Below are 25,972 nucleotides of genomic sequence, written 5' to 3'. Positions count from 1 at the left end.
TTGCAGGATGACATCACTAGGTATTTAAATAAGACAAGTTTATTTGCATCACATTAGCCGTAAATTATAACCTGTAATGTCAATATTTAAGCTGGTCCTAACATTTTGTTCGGGACGTCCAACGGTATCTATAAATTCTCATAAGCGTATCGCCACGACATTAGACCCATGATAAAGTGGCTGACCTATACCACTTTCCTTGAATTTTCCCACTTTATCATAGGTTATAGGGAGGTATATTGAATTATTGACTTAAGCCTTTGAGATTTATTTCGTTTAGCCACAAATGTCTTACCAGTTATCGGGGACAATTTTTAGTCTTAAATGTCGAAAACGTCTGCGCAAAACGCACCAGCAAAATGTTTAGGATAGGAAATGATACACCTCATATTTATTTTGGGGATCACTTTAAAATATGCATAACCGTTATTTGACAAATATTTCATTAATGGTTATCGAAATTGTATCGAAATAAATAAAATATTATTATATATTTTTTGATTCTGAATATTATGAATGAATGTACTGTATTTACAATGATGTGTGTTGTTTTTTTTCTGTCTGTCATCAACATTTGGGAGGTAGTAAAAATGTTCCAATTTTTGACATCCGCAGCGTCTTTTCTAATAGAAAATTGAATCTAGTTGTTACTTTTAACTTTTAAGAGGTCAGAGTAGAAAATACCCACGAGTCTTAGAAAGCGTCTGGAAAAACAAAAGTGGTCATTTTTGGGCAAAACCAATTTTTGAAAAAACCGATTTTATTTTTAACTAAAAAATTAATAGCCGTAGACACTTGAATTTCTTTTTTTCTATTTCAATATAAGTTAAATAATAGTTTGTTCTCAGTGTAACTGCTAAGTGTCTTGTCCAATATAATGACATCAAAATCTACTCATATTCCCCTATTTGGTATTAATCTGTCTCTTTAATACACTCTACCAGAGATATAGAAATTACGTTTTAACAACAACCATATTTAATTTTTTATTTATTCTTCTAGAAGATAAACCACTTAACAGTAATATACTATACAACGACGATTGATGAATCAATTAAAAAAATAATGCAAAAATGTTGTCATCAGTCGGGTATCGAACCACGTCTGTTTATTACCTGTTGATTAAAAGGTAATGATTTCACGTGGAACGGGCTGAATACCAATTATTTTACGAAAATTTAAGTTACAAGAAATGTGAAAAAAGATTTGGGCCCCTAATCTAACTCTCCAGCAGCACTCACACCTCCTACTGCAGTAGGCTTCAGAGGGTTTAGCTTTCGGAGAACTTATTTAGTTTCAACACTCTCTAGATCGACGACGCTCTCAGACGTACAGGTGTTCCGAATTTTTTTAATTATTTAAATGCACGATTTGTTTGTTCTCGTGGCTACGAATTAAAACGATTTACTATACTATCTAGAATTATATTATGTTATTATATTATGAGAATGAAAAATATATAGCATGTACAGAATATACATATATCATGAATATCTATAGTTAATACTTACTTTTTGAAGGTAAAAATGAAATATCTCAGTACCTACTTTTCAAACAATCTGCTGGATAAACAAAAATTAAAATTAAAGAAAAACTGGAATTTTTAAGCAAAACCAATTTTATTTTTTTAATGTTTTTTTAAAAATAAATTACCTCAGAGACTTGACATTTTTTAATAATAATATTTAGATAAGTACACTAAATGTTAAAACATCATTTATTAAAGTTATATAGGTAGCTAAATATATTATGTGCCTTATACATTCTAGATATTACGATTTCAAATCGTTTTTTTTAATTTAATTCAAATCTAACCAATTTAATTTTTTAATTCATTTGTTTTGCCTCTGAATTTAATGTAAAAATCAATAATTTATAACCATCATAAATCATAATTCCTTTTTAAACTTACAGAACGGTTTTTTTTTATTTAAAAATTTTTATTGGCTGATCAATAAGACTGTATTACTTAATCAGCAAACATTTTAGAATGACTTTTCATTTGTATTGAGAATACTATAATTAAAAAAATAAACAAATTGCTTATCAGTTTTTATTACAGCTTAGTAAAAGTAAAAACGGTGGATAAAATCTAATATTTCATCAAATTGAGCATAAAACAAAAAAATTTAAAGTAGTTTTCTTGAAATTTTCTTGAAACTTTCATTAATTTTTACATCAATTTTTAAAGTCTTTAAAAAAAATAATTGTTATAAAAAATTGAAAATGAGCATTAGCTAAATACATACATTAAATCCTTTCAACCACTGGACCTATATTTTGCTGGTACTCCTAGTGCATTAGGTCAATATATTGGTCTTAATACATTTTTTCTTTTTTACAGAGGTCTAGTATTTTAAAATACTACTTTTGACTTACGATTTTTCACTTATTTTAAAAACAAGGTTTCTATTTGTGTCTACATTTTTGAAACAGACGAGAATAAAAAATAAAATATCTTCTTGACATGCGTTCCAAACAACTTACTGTTAAATTAAATGTATGACGATGAATTTAATATTATAATGTTTAAACACTAGTGGAAATAGAGAAATATAAATAGGAAAGCTAAATTTTTGTGGGTGTCTGCCCATTGGAAAGACACGAGATTAAATTCCGATTCGCCTTACCCCTTTGTCCATAGTCCTATCTCCGACTCTGCTCTTAATCCTTCTTTGAGTATTCAGGAATTTAATTATTATAAATTTATAAGTACACTGCTTATACTATTGTATTTTCCGACGTACACATATATTATAACATTCTAGTGAGCAACTCAATTGCTACGATTAATAATTTCATCTGTAGAAAACTTTTTATTTGCATGTAAGCTCTGGTGAAAACAATAAATAATAATGTATACCATTGTTTCGTTTAATTTTAAAAAATGACCGACAAGCATTTTTACATAATTCCAAACATACTGATTCCACACCTAAAGTTGTGATGAAAAATAATATTTATTTTTACTAATTTGTACACAACTTATTGTACATACAACTATTTATTAATATAAAAATAATTTATTTTGAATTTCAAAAACGCCTCTGTTCTGGCGGCTTTGTGACGTCGAAAAATTGTTATAAAATAAAAGTTATACATACTCATTTGTCAAACAACCCATTCAGCTTATCCGTTTCATCCATCTCCGGCATAATTTCAAACTTTTTAATCGATCCTTTTTTTTTATCTCTCTCGACGTTAGACACTACTGGCGAATAAACAACGTACGATTTAATTGCTAGAATTGCCATTTACCAACCACATATTCGAAATGATTTTTGAACGGAGTATGATACGTGCATTTTTATGATTTATGTCCTACATCATCATAACCGTAATGTTATAAAAGCAAGTAATTTAGATATAAAATATGTTATCGACTATATCAGATGTTTTTTCTCTAATTGTGCACAACTGTAACTAATGACCAACCACCGCATAACATAAGATAAATAAATATAATATCAGTGTTATTAAACTTGCAACGAACTAAAATAAAATATTCACTTTTAGTTTATAAATAATTAAAAATATTGTTAAAAAAATTTAATTGAAATACTCTTACAAAACATACCTATCAAGTGTCGTATTTTACTTGGTAAATTAAACAGTCACTTAACATATCAATACATTTAGTATTTTAAATAAATATCTATATAAAACAAATATAAATAAATAAGAGCAATATGTCGTCACTTTGTCGTTCATAAATTATGTACATATTATTATCGGCAAATAAACTGGAGCCCGATTAATTCAAATATTGACGATTAAAAGTACAATTATTGTCAATTAAGGCTAAATAATATTGTATGATTAATTTAAGATTACGTTAAGGTTATATCTTATTTCTCATTGTATAAGCCTATAAATGCATACAATGAAATATAAATTGAGACAAATGTGTTGTTTACCGCACTAGAACTTTCGAGTGGTCGTATATTATAATTTATAATATCATACATTTAGCCCAAGCCCCAAAATTGTATCAAAGAAATCAAAATTCTGATAAAATAATATACAATAACAGCCATCAGAAAATCCATTTACAGCTTTAAATAAATTAGGTATGGTTATTGCGAATTTGCTGGTTCGTTATTAAATGACGGTATCCGACAGGTAAATCTTGTGTTTATCTAATCGAGTCTGTTCAAGAGAAATGTTTAGAAAATAGAGATTAATACTAAAATAGACGTTCTAGTTTTCAGTGGCTCACTAGGTTTGAGCGATGCAATCAAATAAATAAAACGCTTTAAATTTAGTCACAAAATTTAAGTTTTTAAAAAAATTGAATTATTTTATGAACAATGAATAGTGAATTACTAACTATTATACAACTGTTGTAAATATGTACACAGATAGGTGTTTTAAAATATTGTATTAAATTGCATCGTATTATGGTAAATTTTCTAACTCGAGTCAATCGAGGACCATAAAAATACAAGTCAAGTTCTCAGCTAGACATAAAAACATTTTATTGAAACAGTAGAGAGTTATATTTAAGTGGCGAGTGTTACTCTTAAAGACCTTAGGTAATCATCAAAATGATACAATTATTACACACAAAACTTCCAAACATTGTAAAGTGTTTAATTAAATGCTACGCCATGTCCCTTCAATCAAAATAAAAAAAATCTTGGAATTGTTGCTGCGTGTTCGAAATATATTAAATTTGTATCTTACAAGTAAATATTATATAAACATACATTTAACATACTTGAAATTTATTTTGTTGATTGTTACTAATAATAGTTAATTGATCGAGTGTTGGTCTATGGAAAATATTATAATGGCTACGAGAGTGATAGAAGTGTTAACGAGCTATTTTATTGAATTTGGGACGTCGGAAGTTTTATATTATTAGGTGATAATGGTCGACCGTTTGTCCCCCAGTTCGGGTTTAATGAATTTAAAATATTTCGTGATATGAATTATATTAATCGATATAATTTCCCACCGTATAACACCCAAAATATAACTGCATTTCAACGAATATTGATGGGGGGGGGGGGATATTTTAATAATCACAATTTCATAAAAACGAATGTAAATATACATTAAACATGTGATGTAGATAAACATAATATTTAAATGAGGTTATACAAATTGAAAATGGACGACATTTTATGCAGTCTAATCGAAAAACCCCAGCCATATTGCTACCTCCGTTATTGTTGTGCTGCGGAAATAATATTCAACATTTACTGGCGTAGTTGAAAAACAAATGAACATCTAACACATAAATGTGAATCGAACCGTTATAGACTTTCGTTTGACACGATTTAATAATTATTATTGTACGGCGTATTCACATATTATTATTATTATTATTATTATGATGATGATGATCTGCGAGGCATACAAATGGGACCTACAAATTATTTATGCAAACGTGCGTCATCGCAGTGCTTAGTCGAGCTCGCGGGACTGTCCGTGGCAGTTTTATTCGTTGGAAATTCGAATAAAACGCAGTCGCCAGCTAATGTATTATTTATATAGGAACACAATCCGTTCTCGGAGGTATTAGTGATTGAAACTTTAAAGAAAGAGTAAATCTTAAAAAAATTGGCTGACAAAACGGTTTACGTTGTTTTGATTATTCGTATATTATACAATAACAAAATAATAATATAACCAGTAAAAGCCACCCACTCAAACACTCGCACACACACACACACACACACACACACACACACACACACACACACACACACACACGCACGCACGCACGCACGCATCCACACTTACACCCCTGAAACACTACAAAAAACCCAGATGTGTCTCTATAAAGGGTGACGTGAAGATTTTGTGCTTCTTCTACATAACAAGGTAACCTCAAACGTCGATACAATATAGTTGGTATGACGTATACTTACGTCTTTCACTGTTTTTATTTCGACTTAGGTACATAGTTTGGACGAATAAAACGATTCTAAAAGTCTCATCACGTTGCTACTTATGAATTATTGAACTGATTTACAAACCTGAACTTTAAACGGTCAATTTTTAAAACTTTTCAATAATATTTGATGAAATTACGACGAGCATGAGCACTAAAAAAATCGTACAGACACGGACACCATAGTTCAATATTATGATAATTTTTTTTTAACAAACTAAACACACAAAACTGAAAAAAAAACTTATTATAAACTCATTCCTCTCTAGTTTGGTTGTTTGTTTTTTGAAAAGCTTATCTTCCCATAGAATGATCCAGATGGTCGGCTACTGGAGAAAACATTTTTAGTTCATCTACTGTACACATATAGGGTCGTTTATCCCAGCCAATAACTTTTTACATTTTTATCATTTAAATATTATAACCGTATTAAAGAAATTCAATTATAATATTTTTTGGAATCATTTGATTCTTTGTTTTTCTCAAAAACGTCGAACAAGCAATCTATAGAGCCACTTATTTATGTAAATATTTCGAAAGCTTAACTGATAAGCTATTTATCAACAAATAGGATTGATAGTTTTTGAGTTGTGGTAGAAGGGGGGTAAAGGGTGTATAAATAATAGGTGGGCGGGTACATGTACAAGTAAAAACACGGCGAGACAAACTGTGCGGTATAGGCAGTCATGTTTGGTAACTTGTTACTGCGGACAAGGATAACAGCAGCTTGTTGCCGTGGTTAATGTACATCGTTAAGGTCAGACTCGTAGAGGCTGGAAATTATAATATTTAAAATACCAACAGAATACTGATAAGATAATATGGTTAATATTCTGAAAACCCGTCGAGCCAACAACAGGTGACCACTCAAAACAACACAAAAAAAAAAAGATTAAATACATAAAAATGTTGTGGTCGACGTGGGTTGTCGGGAAATTTCACGATATTATTATTATGATTATTGTTATATCGTTGCGCGTCTTTTCATTCAAATGCCGCGCGAGAATTAAACCCCCAAAAATCGTGGTTTGGTACTCACATTGTATATATATATATATAAATTGTATGTGCATTCAAAGCGTGAAAAACGTCCGGATAAACTGCACCGCCTAAAGTAAACCTAGCCAGCTACATCAAAATAATATGTTGTGAATTAAAAAGGATATTCTTACTGAGTTATAAAAGTTTATAATTTTTTTATTGACTTTTAATTACTTAGGTATATCGTTAAAACTAATATTTACGAAAGTTTCACGGGGATAATACATTTTATTGCTGATTTCGCTTAGCCATTAATTAAATGAATGTAAAATTGTATAATAACCGTATCGATAATTATTATTAATTAGAACCTGTACTAGTATTATATATTAAAATTACAATGTAAACAAAGATAAAAAATATAAATTTGCTACAAAATAAATTCTATTTTAAATGTATATAAAATCTATAGTTGTTAGTTTTAGAACATTTTGTTTTAACCGACTGAAAAAAAAACTGTTGTTTTAAACAGAAAAAAAAGGTTTTTCCAGCACTTTTAATTTATAAAAATAAAGATAAAAGAATAATGTTTTTACATTTCTATTTTCCGAATCAAATTTTCTAAACCACCATAACCTCTACCAGAAGAGGTGTACATACAACTCTTTTAGAAATTATAAAGTTCAACTAAACTTCAGAAATGACTATATAAATTATGTAAAATATTATTATAAGATAAAATTAGTAAGACATTGAAGACAGTTTCTGGAGCGAATAGTACAAAATGCAATAATACACATAAAGAGCACTTAAATACTTAATAGTCAAGTGAATATTTAATAATATTTTCAAAAAATGTTGTAAACGGCTATAACAACAGCAGTCGTGCCTTCCTATGTCTCCACGTTTAGAGTATTATTTATTTAATTTTTCTCAAAGCTTAACTTTTCACAAGAAATCCGAAATCAATAAACGAGTTTCGTCATCTGCTACTTCACGTACCTACAATAACGCATTGTATATGTTCTACGTATTGTATAGTGTGGCCAGTTCTGATGACGATTATGTTAATTTTTTGACAGTCGAGTTCAGGAGCAAAGTGGCGTGTGAAAACGAGGTGGTCAACTTGCAGTGCAATCCGAATTCCCGGCTGGCCATGTTCTCAGCAAGCTATGGCCGGACAGAGTACGAGAGTATCCAGTGTCCGCAACCACAAGGCGTTCCCGAAGAGAGTAAATATATCATACAACTATTATTATTATTCCCTCTATTTCTAGACTGTCACAACTCCTGAAAAAAGTACCTAACGTTTTCAAGAGTGCAATTAAAAAAAATTCACCAATTCCTTAATTGACTATACAGTTTGATGTAAATCAGTTATGTATACGATTTAATTTTGAAAAATCTTATTAGATATTATGTAGGGGTTATGTTATTACAACCTATAGTTTTGATTGTTGCTTACGTTTTTTTAGTGATTTTGTTTCACTTCACAGTTGGATATGACACACAAACATATTTTACTAAAGAACCACATAACAGAAACCTATATATTTGGGGGTTCTGTGTTCATTTTTACGAGGAGACAAAAACAATTCAAACCGACCATACGACTTATACAGTCGACAATTACCGTGTACACATTATTTTTATTTACCATTAATTATGTACTAATACAACTTGAAATACGCTTTTAGCTAATGAACTAAAATTTAAGAAAATATAATCTGTAGGTTCACGGTATTCGTTGTGCGTGTAAGCCAGTAATGATCTCTTGAACTTTTTTCAAGTCACTGTAAAAATTAACTTAGAACCCCTAACACACTACTATACTAATGATCTATAATAATTTAACTTTTTGTTTTTGATATTGAAAAGTAAAACGATGATGGTTTAAGGTCAACTAATTTTCCATTTATTTATTTATTTTTGAGTTGTTGCAGTATTAAACTAATAATTAACGGTCGAGGCAATAATGTTATTATATCTACTGCTATGCACGATCAATCTGTTTTGTAGACACGATTCGATGGTTGTGTTAAAAACGTATTGTTGAACAGTGCTGATAAGTTAAATTCTTTTCCAGCGTGTCTGGTGAGTTACGCGACGGAGACCGTGATGACTGTGTGCCACGGCAAGAGAAATTGCAGACTGGCGGCGGATGCGGCGACGTTCGGCAACCCTTGCAAACCAGCTTCCAGGATGTACTTGAAAGTCGTTTACAACTGCGGTGAGTATCTGAAGCTATTCCGCGGAAAAAAATGTTTTCATTATAATGCAGTAAACCGGCTACAGAGTGATGGAGACCCCCGAAGGCATACAGATAAAAAATAAATTCACATTTTTTATCATAGTACCTTGCCGTCCTAACACTTATAACCCGCGAACGGGAGGCTAGACAGAGTTGCGCGCGTGGATTTAGACTGTTCTAAGAATACGTTCCAGTCAGATAATAATATATGTGTGATCAATATCCTAATATTATTACGGAGCCACTAATACATACATAAGACCACTAACACTAATACATTAAGAATAGGCTATCAAGTAGTAGTAGTATATTGTACAATATAATATTATACTCAATGGTATACTAGTCTAGTAGTCTGCGGGTCGTAGGCAAACGTGTACGCTATTTAGCGATCAATTCTAGACTACTAGATATCGTTGGGATCGTTAGAGTTCAATATTGGAGAATATTCTAGAAATGGGAAATACGGAATTGGTTCCCGATAAAATATAACAACTTACCATCATACAAATGTTCAGACTGTTTCACATGCGTACAAATAAGTATTATTATTTATATCTGACTATGATTTTCCACCAGAAAGATGTGGGCAGAACTTTCATCTACGTCAGAACGAATTACACATTTTTGCAAGTAGTTTGACTGAAAACTTAATGCGAAATTGTCTTTCGCCCACACAAGTATATTTTTATTAACTGAAAAAAGATCTAACGTGAAACATACCTAAAACAAAGAAGAGCACTTTAAGTCAAGCAAAACAGCTGAAAATGAAATGTTAATTAGTGTTTCAATTGTTTTTATTATTATTTATTTTAATTAATTTCGACTCACCTATTTGATATTGGGTAAAGCTATGATTATAAACCATTTCATTATTATTATAGTATGAATAAATTCGAATTTAACTTATTTCTTGCACTAGTATATAGTTTAATTAGAAAAACAAACGTGCTATCCTGTGAAACTGTTGTCGATTTGTATACAACAATTTTTCATAATTTACATAGCAGGTACCTATATTATGATAAAAATGAAAATTCATTGGAACCAATTTGGTAATTGTGAACCAATTTTGAGTAAAGAATTTAGAAAGGGTACACTTAGTAAATTAAAAATTAAATTATTATGTATTAAAGAAACTTTAATAACATATGGTAGAGATAATTATTTTAAAATGATTTTCAAAAATCTAATTGAAAAATAGAGTTACAACCCAAAGGTCAAAATAATGATGTATACCGTCCTATACCTTAAAAAAGAAGTAGGAGTACTGAGCACCTACACTAAAAAATCTGAAAAATTTGTATGGACACTCGGTGCTCCTAGCTGCGACCTCCTCGCAAATCATTTTTGAAACGAAATACGTCTACGTGTTTATATCATACGTATTGTAGACAGATACCTAACCCGTAATGCATTCCCGGAAAACGAATTGATGAAAAGCAAATATACTCGTCCAAACCGTTTACATTTCCCGCCGCTGTAATACGATGGAATAAAATACGTATCTTCGAAAAGCGACATGTTGTAACGCACCATATTTTCTCGAACTCAAATTATTATTATGTTATTTTTATTAAATAAAGCTACAATATAGTTCGCTACCTCGTGTCTGTGTGTTACAATAATAATATGATGTGTACGCTATCTATATATACTACCAATAACGCATTACATTTTTGAGTTATTAATATTACATTTAGTAAATATTTGTAGACTTGTAGTGTACATCGGTATATTTCCCGGTATACGTTTAACAATATTCCAAAAAACTTTAATATTTTTTCATGTTTCCGTTGGTGCAAGATTCTGTTATGGGTTCCCCAGAACATGGCCATCACATATAATTTATTATTTTGATGAATTAATTTCTAATTTTTTCATTATGCGTAATTCTACAAACAATTTTTGTTTTCGTTCACTCGACCTATTATAGCCCATACGTCGTTCTCTTTATGTTTTTATTTATTCATTATTCTATACCGTAGCGTATACCTACACTTAAAAGTTACAACATTAATTATTTGTGCTAATTTGAAAATTTTCCATTTGATAAATTAATTGAAACAAGTTTATAACGAAATTGCACATATTCCATATGCCTTTGTATTTTAATAGGTTTACATAGTTAAATAGTTTTGTACGATGCCAATATGTATGATAAACTTATATAAAAGTACTTCCATTTATTTAATAGTTTTCTGGTTTATTCCTACCTCCTATAATATATTTATTCTAATCTACTTATCATCTTTTGGCAATTCCAACGGAGTTATATAAAAAATATTCGTTTTTATGTAGTTTCTAATACTAATCCATCATGTCGTGTACTCTATTTACTTTCAAAATTACATTTCATAATAATTACTTAATGTGATTATACGTTTCACAGCACCTATTTGTGTACATATACATACTGTCATATTACTATTACTAATACTTAGAAAAGGCGATTTTTCAAAAGGACATTTACTTGGGGGTTTCACAAGGATAAAAAGTTGAAAACCGTTTTCCTCTGAGTAATACATTTTTAATGGAACTACCTACTTGTATAATTTTAAAAAATAAAATAAATAATTCTAAATGAAAAAAATTACTATCTAAAAATTGATTGTTTGAAAAAAATCATTAAAATAATAAATTATTTTGAGAAAATATGGTTACTTTACGCCTGTACTTTATGCTATTGTCTTCGAATGAATAATAATTTTCCATTTTATGTTTATTAACACCAACAATGAGTAGAAAAATAAGTAAAATTTGATTCTATTAAATATCCATTATAAAATATTATGTTTCAAAACTACTTACAACAACACCATTAAAATGTATTAGAGATACCTAGTTTCAAATTAGTAATGATTAATTAAAAATACCTATATATCATAATAAATACAATAATACACTATATGAAAATAATATATCATGTCTATAGTTGAAAACATATCGAATTTAAAATGACGTTTTTAATACCCCTCGGAGTGTACTAGTCTATTTTATTTGAAACTGCGTTCTCCATGATGTACGATCCCATTTGAACCATAAACGCAAAAAATGTGATAAGGCCCCGTGTTAACAATATAATATATTGTAGACTAATCTACATTTTTTCGGTATTGGTTTTTTATAGTGCCCAGGAGAGTGTTAAAAGAACAATTCGAAGAGCCTGCTCATTCCGACGAACCGACTGTAATGGAACTGGACTACTTTGACAACCCCGGTGTGGCCCCCGTACAGCCATTCGAATCCTTATCCCCGCCCGCCAACGACCCCAGGACTAGGTATAACGAGTCGGCTGCTGATCCCGTTGGGCATGGAAATTCATCTAGTTCGTCACTGGGTAAGCACACAGATTATTGATTTATTAGTATATTTCAAGCGCAGACATATTATATAAGTAATGGAAAAATGTTGATATGGTCCTTGAATAACACAAAATACGTATCGCATATTGTTGTATATATTTTGTATTATGTATGGTGTCTAACGAAGGATTTTTGATTTAAAATAACGAGCAAGCCGTATCAACATTACCCCGCCACTTTAAATTAGTAATTCCTCGTGGGACTGATTCTATAAAATACAAATTACGTTAATACAGGGAGCTCGCTGAAGACTGTTCAATGTTTAATTTTTCTAAAAAGAATTTAAAATAAACTATTTAAATAATTCCACTGTGATCATTATACTTAAAATAAATTCATTTTAATTTTAGAACATTTAGTGTAATTTTATTTTTTATTTTATCGTAATATTTGTATATTAAAATAATATCAATAAGAATTTTTAATTGCTTTCGTATGAATTAAATAAAATTAATGAATGTTTCTCAATGCATAACAAATTAATTGGTAGGTGTTCAAAAATTGTCCAATATTGTCCAATATATATATTCACAAAAGTAATTAAAAAATATTTATTTTTATGTAAGACATTAATATAAAAATATGAGGAATAGGTATTAGAGAAAACCTAAAACTAACGAAAGAAGTTTGTAAATCAATTTAAAGAAAAGTCTCGTTGGTCATTAATTAAATTTATTTTATTGTAATAGTAAATAATTTTTTTTTTCGATGATGACTTTTATGTAAAAAAAAGGGTTTTTCACATTTTATTTATTTTTTCTAATTGATTTGTGTAATACATTACTATTATTTGCACGTGAATCAGAAAAAAATATCTCAATTTAGTAAACCCAGCTTAAATGTAAAGCTCGCCAAAATTTAGATTTAAATCTAAATTATTTTAATTGTTTAAGTGGTAATCTGGTGCTTAAATCTGAGACTCACGTCAAGACTATCAACATATACCTACCTAATTACCTATGTAATTTGGTAATTGTAATTGTAGTTGCAATTTTTAAAGTAAAAGACAATCAAAATACCTACATTTTCTTATTTCAAAATACGACTTCAATCATACTTCTGCATATTATTATGTAATCTTACCTAATATTTATTTACCAGGTAGTAAACTCTTCAGCAAAATATTCGCAAATTGAAGTTGTAAAGACTTCAAGAGTGAAATGCATATAAATGTATATTTTACAGTAATACAATAAATAATGTTATTCTACACTAACCTTGTTTTCTTTTTATTAAAAAGTATTTTTTCAAAAATTTAAAACTAAATTATAACGAGACGAAAACTACCTACTTATTGAAATATAATTAGGTTTATATTTTCTTAACTGTATTATTAAAAATGAGAAAAATAAAATAAATAAAAAATATTTCTACCGCAGTGTTGTGCGTTGCACACTTGCACACTTACACTAAACATTTTATTTTCGTATTGTAATCTTGTTTAACGTAATTTATTAAAATTAAAAACTATTACTGCAGGACTCCCCGCGATTGCCTATAAAATTGTACAGAAACATTACTCGATTATTCGAGAACACAATATTATTATTACTTCGTTTCGTCATACTTTTCAGGCTGATAATAATTTATATTATACCTAATAGTATAATGGTTTGATGAATATTGCTAATTCTGCTTGATACTAACCCTTTGACGCGCTATTAATATAATAATATATTATTACATGCTGGTTTCTATCATCACAGCGGGCAAATGCAATAACAATATTATAATCATGTTTAATTGTAAAATATCACTAGCACTACCACAACTATAATAAAATACACCTTCGTACACCATAATTATAATTGCCACTTACGCTGCGGCTTATAAGTTATCAGTATTTAGCACACGCGCTGATGCACGGTCATCGCTACCACTGTATAAATGGAACACAACAACCTTCGCTTTTGGGTGGCAAAAATCACAGAAAATAATTATTGACAAATCTCATTTCCATATTGTCAACATTAGGTACGATATCTCGGCATACGTATCAACAGTCCACGACACAGCATCCGGTACAAAATATTACCACTATCAAGACGGCTGATCCGAATAGCATCTTAGCTAACATCGTTACTTTTGGTTACGTTTCTTACAAGATTGTGTACAGTAAGTGAAATATTAATGGCTGGTTTGAACGACATTGCGGGAATAAGCGTAATCTGTCAACAAAATCAAACAAAATTTAATTAATTTAAAATAAACAATGTAGGTAACTTATTGAAAAATAATTTAGCGTCTAATGGTACTTAACCAAATTAATTTTCCATATTGTTATGTAGTACTACATTGTTTCATTAAATATATATATAATATTGGCTTAAATCAATGAAAGTTATCGATACAAGAACTGATTTCTGAGAGTTGTTTCAAACTGTTGTTACAATATTTTTGAATTAAAAAACTTTTTAATAACTTATCAATTCAGTTATTTCTTTTGACAAATAGTTTTGTGATATTCACAACAATTGTATCGTTTCCTGGGAAATGAAAATAAAAAGAATGACAATTTCCAAAAAAAAAAAACAACAACAAAATAAAGATAATATAGTACCAAATTGCTTATACAAACCCTATAAATATAATATTCATATTTCCGTGTAAAACATTCACATATAAGCATAATATAAGTTTAAGTTTTTCAAAAAAAAAATTATTATATTATGTACAGTGAATAGTATTATGATTTCAATATGACCTTAGAAATTCAAACAATTTCTAATATAAATATTTAAATTTATGAATAAAACTAACGATACATGATATGTATAATATTATTATAAGGCTCCAAAAAAGTAAAAACTAAACAGATAATGATGTTATCAATTGATATTATATTATGTTGAAGACAGTGAACAGTTAAGTGAACACAAAAATAAACGTACCAATATTATAATACAGCTTAACAACAACAACAACAACAAATCAGGAAATCGCTATGATGTTTACCTAGTAGATTTTGAGTATACCTTGTCATTAAGTAGGTCACTGTAACGAATGTTAATGGCTTTAAATTCAACGATTAGTCGTTAGGTACGAAAATTCTGAGCGAGGACTGTATGTTGGTGCGTCACTTTTCCATATTTCTAAGGATATTTTATAATTTATGTGTATAACTATTACAGTAAGTAGGTTGAAGTAATTTTTGCTAAAATATCGCCTATAAATTAATTGTTATAATATTACATCATACATCATTGTTAATAACTAATAAGCCAATGTACCAACAGAACAGAAGAACGATCATATGAATAGTTTCATGATTATATTAAAATTAGTAGGTATATTTTTGAAATATCATCAGAAAACAATTCATTATATACATAATAGTAAAAAGTTTCTAGTCCCTACGACTAAATTTGTTTGGAACTACACAACATAATAATAACTAAAATTGTTATTTTTCGTTTAATAATCCAATGTTATCAAAGTTATGACTTCAAGTCTTCAAATATTTATTAACAAAAACTGTGTATATGTATTTTAAATATTTTTAGAATGCTGTTAGATCAATTTATAAAGAACTATGCATTACATTTTCAAACTTTTAACGAAAAGTAAAACTGTTATCACACCTAGTCTATAAAAAAGAACAAAATTTAAATGTCTATAAAAAGAGAAAAATTAGGAAAAATATTTTTAAAATTATACTACTTATATAAAATAGCAATATAAATATTTGGCAAAAAGTGTTGTTTGTAATTGAATAATAACAAAATTATGTTGTCATAAATTCGGTATTTTCTGTTTTTTCCCCCTTTCGACCACTGTAGTACCATCTAGATCCTGAAAAGTTCAACCGAAATCCACCTTCAAAGTTGAAGATAGAAGCTTTTTTTCCGTAACATAAAATGTGTGTGCACCGACGAAAAATTGTTTTTTTTAAATTCTTAATTTCAAAACCGATACATTCATCGCTCCGCTCAGAGTCTGAAATCAAATATCAACATTGTTATTATAATATCAACTGTGCATTACATATTACAGATTATATAACTTAAATTCCGTATAACTGAAGCTTATCACAGTGTAATCGCACCATTATAATATTACATTGTGGCAGTAATAATGAATGTTATAATATACGGAGGTTGTAGATATCATATTACATACAATACCGCGCAATGCTGATAAAAAATGTACCCTCGACCATGAACGGCATCCGATTATTTATCAATGTTTTATTTTGTAAATTCGTTTCCGATGAAAAACCAAAAACTAATATTAGTATAACATATTATAATAATATTATGCCAAAGTGGCTTTGTTGTTTTTTTTTTTTATCATTATTATTATTATTACTATTACTATATTATTATTGAACAACAGACTTTTATTCGGAAAGCGTGTACATAGGTAGTGAAATAGAGGTACCCACGTCCTGTATTATGACCCAACCTGCAGACCTTAAATTAATAAACGTAGCATCAAAGTCAGTATATATTATAGAGGTTGTGTAATGCGGCCGGGACTATAACGTCAATACAGCAGTAATCTCACATGCCGCGTGCGTTAACCGCTCACTGTGGCGCTGGGACTGGGCTTGTAATGCGCGCAAGACGTAAGTCAGACGATCGAACCACTCCGCCACGGTAATGATAATAATAATAATAATAATAATAATAATAATATGCTCCTCGCAGTATTATATATTATACCCACTTCATTTGTATGCCATCTATAATATACGCCACACGGTGTTTATAAATGGAAAATATGACAGAGTCCCGTCGCGAAACATTGAGGTCCCGATTTTCGTCCGCGACGTGCTTTCCAAACGGGTAATATAGAGTCGGTCGAAAACTATCGATTTTACGATATGGTTGGATCGTCGATGTTTCGATATAGTTAAATAATAATTATCAATGTTTCGCGGGCCATTTATAATTCGTCATAATATACGATCGACGTGATATACGTAATGATATTGCCATTGTGAGTACCAGATTACGGAAATGATTAATTGTTGATTTTTGTGTATTTTTTTGTTTAGAAAAACAAGACAAGTTTTACCTATACTTGGGCGGTGGATTGATTGGCGGCCTGTTGTCCATACTGTGTGTTGTGGCGGCCAAATTCGTCTGGCAGCGTTCCAGGAGACATTTGGACAACAAACATAAGTCCGATAACGCCAGCCATGACATGTCAATCGACCCAAACGCATTTGGCGATAACATTAGCGAAGTAGACGCCGATATTGATCTAACGGATATTACGCAATTTCCCATCACCGTTATACCCACACAACAGTTGTCGCCAAGCGAAGTAAGAGATTTATTATTACGATAATTAAAAAATATATTGGAAAAAGATGATAATAACATGCTAGTAATCAAAATAGAATAAACTGGATAGAACGGTTTTATAATTTTGAGCAGAACGTTAAATTATTTTTTAGACAATTGTCAACCAATAAGATGTAAAACAGTATGCTACCTATAAACTTTTAAATGTTATAAATCATTTGGCAATTCTAAAATTCAAATATTTACTCACCAATAAATTAAGTAAGTTCTCTGCGCACTATGGGAGGGATTGGGGAAGTTATTTTTATTTTATACGATAGGAGGGAGTGATCGCATAATTTACTTCTCCCTAGGTTTAACCTCTACCTTATAAATTATATAGGTACATAATCTGTTTTTTTTTTTTAAATTTAAACGTTTAAAGTACAGTGGTTTAGCATTTTTAATCAAAACTAATAACTCTTAAAACGTATTCCATATACGTTTCTATTATTTAATTAAAAAATTACACACAATTGTTCTAAAATGAAGAGGAATATAATAAACTGTGATTGTTTGGTAAACCCATACACCAATCCTAAATTGGTGCAAAAGTGTGTAAATTTACGCAACCCGAATAGTTAAAATTCACACACTTACAGAATACAATATGTAAATTCAATTTACCCATAAAAGAGAGTAATTTTGTCCCATTTACGCAAAAAGTGAATCTGCATAAATGTCGTCTACTAGACCTAAGCAAATTTTTACTTGCACGTAATAAGTATTTAGGTGAACTTCATTGAATTGTAAAATTAAAAAAATATAACATATCAACAGTAATGAAATACCGTACACCCTAACTATATGTTTGTTATTTAAGTACATGAGTATAAAATTGAATTTCAAAACTCAAGTTTTGAAATAAACTGAAGAATAAAAATGCCCATACAATTTCCTATTAATAATATAAAATGTTATAAGCCTTTCGCAGTGACTAAAATCGTTATTTTACTTTTACCTACATGTGAAATGTTATGATAAATTATTGTATTACTTATAAATTGTATCGATATTCCGGTAGGTAAACAATCAGTTTGCGTAATATTGCTATCGGTTGGATATCGTTTTGTCCGTTTGATAATTATTTATTGAGCATACTACAATAATGGCAAAGTAACTTAAATAAAACACATAGACAATAATAGACAAGTAAAGTTAATTGAAATCGTAGACAATTTAATTTAAAAAAAAAAACCAAGATATCGCTAAAGACTTTGTAATTACTGCTAGTAACCCTTTCAACGGTTAAAAAAGTTAAATGTATTATTTTTAATAATATATAGTACCTATAGGCGTCTAATAAAAATACGGTTCTTAGAAAATAAATTACACATTTTCCGATATCTAGCCAGTCCAATGATTCACTTAAAATATTTGTTCAATAGGTACCTTTACCATAAAATATAAATACATAACTACCTGTTTATCAGCACCTCATAAGTGAATCAACAATGAGGGAAGCATAAGAAAATGAGATTTAAAGTTATGGTGTACAATTTTTACCACAAGTTTAAGATAAACATTAATTTAAAAATCGGTTATAATATGCGCTTAAAACATTAAAATGGCAACAAAAAAATCTACAGTTGATGAAATCAGATTGTACTTTAAATATACTTACCAGAGTATAAAAATTAAAGATCAGAAATAACTCCGTCAACCTAACATTTTTTGAAATAAATAAATAAAACCTATATACATTTTTTAATATGAAAAAAGTAATACGCTTACGATAAAATGTAGTGACGTAAAGAACATTTTATAATCAATTTTAATACAAATATCAAAATGTCTATAATAGTTATTTTCTTTTCAAAAAATATTAATTTTTTGAAATATATTAATTTCATGAAAATGAAATTATAAATGATAGATATAAACATTATTCCGTTTGCGATTACACAAGTTATTTTATTTTCATTTAATTCAAATTATTGAGGTAGGTACCATTGTACTCAATAATTCCAGTAATTCACAACATTTTAAAGAATATATAATATGTCGTTCACAAGAAAAACGAACTATTTGGAATGCCACTCATACATGTTATTATTCTTTTCATAAAATTAACGGATATACCTATAAACTTAGTATGTATTTTAACGATCAACAAATAAATGCAAATCATCGGAAACTGTCGTATTTAATTTACAATATATTGAAAATAATGTTTATTCAAATAAAACTCTAATTTGATTTCTAAAATATGTTATCAATATTAACTAACACTATTTAAAATTTAAATTTAACTCGATTTTTCAATTTCATGTAAAGCAAGTAATCTCTAACAATTAGTGATGTTTTGTAATATAATTATGTTATTTATGTGTTGGAATATTATCATAACTCCGGTTAAAAAGATTTTAGATTAGATATGTACTCGAAAAGTTCAATATGGACCATATTATTTTATAGTATCAATCAGCCATAAATAACACAAATATAGAGTGTAACAGAAAGACCTGACAAATGAAATAACTTTTGTTCTAATGAAAATTTTAAAAAAATTATTTTTGGAGAAATTCCGAGTAGCTAATTTATAAATCTAATAATTAGGCAAATTTTGTGATAAAAACGTTTAGTTAAGTCAAGTAGTTTATTTTTAAAATATCAATACTATCTATTTTTTTAAGGAAATTAATTTGAAACGTAATGAATTTATTTTTATATGTAAGGTCTTTCTGATACTCACTGTGTACGTTTATACCGTATGGTGCACCGAAGGTAAATTTTTGAATTTAACAGAAAATGGATAAAATTAAAAAAACACCAAAATGTATTAGTAATGCAGCTGGTGACACGGATTCGATTTATTCGGAGGGGAGAAAATCTTTTTGCATTGTTATAGTTTGTTATTCAATTTTCAATAAAAACAAACATTGAAAAAACAAAATGTATTAAGTTGAGACCCGAAGAAATTATTAAGTCTTCATTGCCTACCTATTATATATTATGTTATTTTATATTATACAAAATAGTTTTGGAAGGTTTGTTCAAAAATACCTAGACTAAAATTCTTACGGAAAAACGTTCAATGACATCGGTAATATTGTTATTCTAAAACAAAAAAGTTCATTTTTCGTACTTGTAAGTATGCGATTTAGTCCGTTATTTCAAACTACCTTGAACATAATAATATATTAGACATGGCCAAAATTTAAATATATTTTATAGTTGCCAGTTTTTTAACACCAAAAAAGATTAATATTATATGTATAATATTAATAATACAAAAATCATAAAATATTTTTGTATCTATTTACAGTATAGTAGTATACATAGTAAATTGTTAAATCGTAAATACTAAATAATGTTTATTTATTCATTTTTAAACACAAAACGAGCCGTTGGCCCATGGCAATATAGCAATAAAAAAAAATACAAATTTAATATTTGATGTTTAATCATAACAACGAATTTATGAACAAATGAGTACTTGTAAATAATAATTTATTTATGTGTGACTCCAAAAATATTAATTTTTTTTATTATTGTTTCTTAAATCTTACAATCATTAGAACCTATTCTATGAATTCAAATTGTAGACATTGAATATAAAATGTGACTAGTCCAATATTCTTGAATCCCAATAGCCTCTCAATAAGCCCAATAGCTCTCTCCATTTTGTGGCTCGATGAGTGATAAAACCCTCCCAACTCATATTTTAACATTATAACTATAGTCAAACATAATATTTTAAAACAATTGCTAGTAAATACGTATATAATCAAAGAAAATTGCTAAATTTATTTATAATAATATATTTGGATTTAGCCGCTAGATTTTTATTGTTCTTCAATTTATAATACATTACCTACAGTACTTATCATCTGATTTAATTAAAAATGTATTATTTAATTTTTATACTAGTAAAAAAATTTTAATTAAGTTGATATTTTTTTAAAGACAGTTTTACATGGATCTATGCATGATGTGGAAACCCGTGTTAAAAAATATGCATACTTTTAAAATGAGCTATTAAATTTGTAACGGTATAAAACGATTTTTAAATTAATAAACGTATAACTTTATATTATACATATATGCGTATAATATATACTTTTGTAGAAGCTTCACATAAATGTAACTGAACAATACAGTTTTACATCTATCTTGAAAACGACTTTGTGTAAACATAAATTTAAAAAGTTTTTCTTACTTTCATACATTGATATACTTATGCGCTTTTCCAGTGAAATATTATTTCGCATTAAACACTAGACTTAAACCACAAATGTTATATTAAATGGCGAATGGTTAAAAATATATACACTGGTAACATATACTTAATGTCGTCAGATAAGTTTTCGACGATTTTCATAAAACATAGGTTATCTACCCTTAACGTAACATCATACAGAGTGTCGTCGTGTAATAAACATTGCGTAATTATGCAAAGGAGTAAACGGTTGTTCAGTAGAATAAAATAAAATACAAGACAGTGGAAAATATGTATTACGATTTGTATACAACTATTTTTAAACTCAAATAAAATATCATGGTATCCAATTTTTCTACTTGATGCTATTTATAATAACCTCGATGCCACTTTAATAATTCGGAGTTCTAACTATATCTGAACCAGACACTCGTATTTTATGATGTGCCGAAAAATGATCAACGTGTGTTTTAGCGGGACACAGAAGTCTGACTCTTGATAATACAACAAGTTTAATTTGTCACGTATTTTAGTTAATAAAGATAAATCTAATAATTATGAATCATAATGTCACAGACGTACATAATATGACCAACTCAGTTGCGTGACCAAGCGGAGAGGGTCCCGGGTCAGGATCTCCCCTTGGATCGTACCAATTATTACTATAGTACATCAGATTTTCGCTTTGGTTGAACTCTCGATGTCCAAACAAATATGGACAAAACAAAATGAAAAAATTCTTTTTGCGCCACTGAATCAACAATATATTATGTAGTAACTGTACATTTCTAAACTATTCCTCCCAATTTTAAAAATACTAACAGGACTCACTGCTTCTGTTCGAAGCTTTTTTTTAGCAGATGTCCCTCGGACTTTTCCACCTACTTCTTTAGTTAAATTTAGCTTCTTTAGTTCTTTAGTTTAATTATTCTTAAAAAAAACTACCTAGGCCTATATATAGAACCTGTTTACATTAAGTTGTCTAATATAATTTGCATTTATTATTAGCACAATAATTATTATTGACATCACAAATGTTTTTTATCGAGTTTAATATTTAAACTATACACCTACGATTAATCGTGAATTACTTTTGTTTCCATTATAGGTGGTGAGATATGGAAACGAAGGTATTGCGCCCAAAAGTCTGTGTAGGAATGACAGCTCACAATATTACTATGGATGACAAAATGGCGGCAAGGAGACGGTCAGCCGGCTGCCTTGCTCATCCCAAACGCCAGCAAATCCTGCCGCATCAAGAATGTATTGTTTCTAACGGACGGGATCGTTGCTTGCCCAAGAATGAGCTTAGCAAAACCCAACTTAAAAGACTTTCGAATTTACTTTAGTCTATAATTTCTTTTGTTTATGTATAATGTATGTAATATTATATAAATAAATATCTGCGTATCAGTCGAATCGTGTTATATAATTTTAAGTATATTATTAATTATTATATGATTAATTTGCCGATAATTTAATAAACTCAAAACCAAAGAACGAGACCATTCGAAAAACGAATCAGGGAACAATCAATATAAATTGATGTATAATAATTATTACATCAAACGAGTTTTATATGCTGTGAAAATTGTGTAATGTAAAAATATGAAGAGGGTTACAGCTTGTTCGTACAGACAATTCATTTCCATTACCATAATGAATATGTTACTATTGATTTTTTGCACTTAAAAATAACCGTGACCGACGAATAGAACCTCATAAAGTGATAATGACTAATTTGATAAATTTTAACATGAAAAGACACTTAATCTTGGAGGTACGTTATTAACTTTTGACACATACAATTACAATAAAACTTATTTTTTAACTACTTTTCATGACATGATTATAGAGATTTTTTTTTTAATTCAAAATAAACGAATTCTAGGGTTTGTCGCTTTTGGTTAGCATCATTTCTCAAAAAAAACATTTTATAACTAAATTAAACACAATACTATAAGCCATAAGTATAAATAAATACAAATATAAATACACTTCTTGATCATTTTCAGTTTCCACATAATACTTTTAATTTACAATGATGTCTTGTAACCTGTAAAACTTAGAAATATTTTGAAAAGGAAATTAAAAAATTATTGCTTAATTAATCATAAAAAAAATTAATTTTTTTTAGTTTAGAATTTAATTAGTTTTTTCAACATAATATCTATACATATATGTAAGAAACGATTTTGCTAATGGAGGATAACCTGTTTTTCCATTACGATCTTAATGAGGATTTAAAATGACACCTATAATCGAGTATTATACCCACCATGATGAAAATAGTATTAAGCTTCATTATTAAACATAATAAATCAAATAATGTGAAAATAAAGTTTAAATTAAAATAAATAGGTATTATATAAAAATGAAAAATATATATTTAATTAAATATCACAGCACAACTAGAAGAACAGGTAGAACCATCGAGGATATAAAATCATCCGTTAAAAATAACGATATCTATCTGTAATACATGGATATGAGACATTTTTACGCATAAAAACAATAAATCATATAAAAATATTGGCGGAGTAAATATTTAGTTCAGTATAAAACGAAATCAGAGCAATACATAAGCAATTATAAAATGTATACATAGAAAAACTATAAATATAATCTTTCATAAGAATAACTTTAGAGCTAAAAATAATAAGCCAAAATTGATCTTTCGATTACTTAAAGGCTATATCACTAAAATATTATATTTATAAATATTTAAGAACATTATAATTTTTGTTTCCTTAGTATTCAAACTGTACGGCTATGCTTGTATTAAACCTTCTCAGTAGAAAATCATAAATTATTAAAAATATTGTTTTGAAGTAAAAATCAACGCAATCGTTAAACTTCTTAATAATAGTAATATATAAACGAACCATATCTTTATTATCCCAGTTTTAAAGTATAATAAAATGTTAATATTCATTACTGTTAATTGTATGTAAAGAAATTGTAAATAATAAATTCATTTCTTGTTGTATTTTAATATTATATTTATGTTTTTTAACTGTGTTGATAACTATAGCTCATTGTTTATCATTAAGACTATACATTTATTTGTATTATGACAAAATGTATTAATTTATTGTTTTTCTTTCTATTTAAGACTATTATGAACAAATTTAAAAAATGTTAAATAAAGTAGTCAATTCAAATTGTTTATTAGTCTATTTATCAGTTTAATCATTGTAATAGATATTGTTTTATTATGTATTTACCTAAACAATTTTTACTTTTATTTATTTTTCATTAAATCTCAATGCAATGTAAATAAATGTAATGTATATATACTATGAATAAACTTATTTTTAAAAAAACATCATACTCACCACATTTAAATTATTGTTTAAACAATATTCCGAGGTCAAAACTGTACAACTACAGTTATACTTCCAAGTTACAATTATTGTACAACTCATGTTATCTTTTATAAATATTGACTGATCATTAAAGTTAATAATAATAAGTGTTGAAATCATTAATAATTAGTAACTTTTTCACTTTATCTTATTGAGATAATTAGAAATAAAATATCTTAAAAATGTATCTAAGATAAACAAATTACTTATCTAGATAATAAAAAAATATATTACGAGTAGAAACTTTTTAGTTTTTAGTAAAATTATCTTTACATATTATTATTTTTTTTTTGTGATAATTTTTATTTATTGAAATTTACTATTGATTGCAATGTTACCAATGCATAATATAAAACATTCCAATTTCTTATCATTAATAATGACACGTATCAAAAAAAAAAATAGTGTTGCTCAAATAATGTAAGGTGTCGTACCTTTGATAATAATATTATATCTACCGATAAAATGTCCTATTTTTCATCAATCAATACCCACCCACTCATATTTAAGGTGTTGCCTGAGCAATAATTTAACCCTACGTTACACGCCACTAATTAATGTTTAACTGAGAACCAGTTTAATATCAATGATATTACATTATTTGTATTTATTTTAGTATTATCATCTAAGAACTTTTAATAAATATTTAAAC

At 28.3% G+C, this 25,972-nt stretch overlaps 1 protein-coding gene across 2 annotated transcripts in view; it reads left to right on the top strand.

Annotated features, from left to right (window-relative positions):
- The window catches only part of LOC111027285 (protein eva-1 homolog C), a 211,294-nt gene extending 187,025 nt beyond the window's left edge, over positions 1-24,269 (top strand). The window contains exons 4-9 of one of the 2 annotated variants that reach the window (XM_022305605.1): positions 7,966-8,115; positions 8,970-9,113; positions 12,265-12,474; positions 14,474-14,614; positions 17,499-17,770; positions 23,061-24,269. In XM_022305605.1, the coding sequence (XP_022161297.1) occupies positions 7,966-8,115; positions 8,970-9,113; positions 12,265-12,474; positions 14,474-14,614; positions 17,499-17,770; positions 23,061-23,138 (995 nt within the window). In that variant the 3' untranslated portion in view covers positions 23,139-24,269. The remainder of the gene's footprint in view (positions 1-7,965; positions 8,116-8,969; positions 9,114-12,264; positions 12,475-14,473; positions 14,615-17,498; positions 17,771-23,060) is intronic. The other variant, XM_022305606.1, reaches the window with a different exon arrangement.
- Positions 24,270-25,972: the final 1,703 nt, after the last annotated feature.

Source organism: Myzus persicae, unplaced genomic scaffold (assembly GCF_001856785.1).
Source record: "Myzus persicae strain clone G006 unplaced genomic scaffold, MPER_G0061.0, whole genome shotgun sequence".
Lineage (NCBI taxonomy): Eukaryota > Metazoa > Arthropoda > Insecta > Hemiptera > Aphididae > Myzus > Myzus persicae.
The sequence above is the reverse complement of the archived record's forward strand: the minus strand, read 5'-3'. Positions and strand labels throughout refer to the sequence as shown.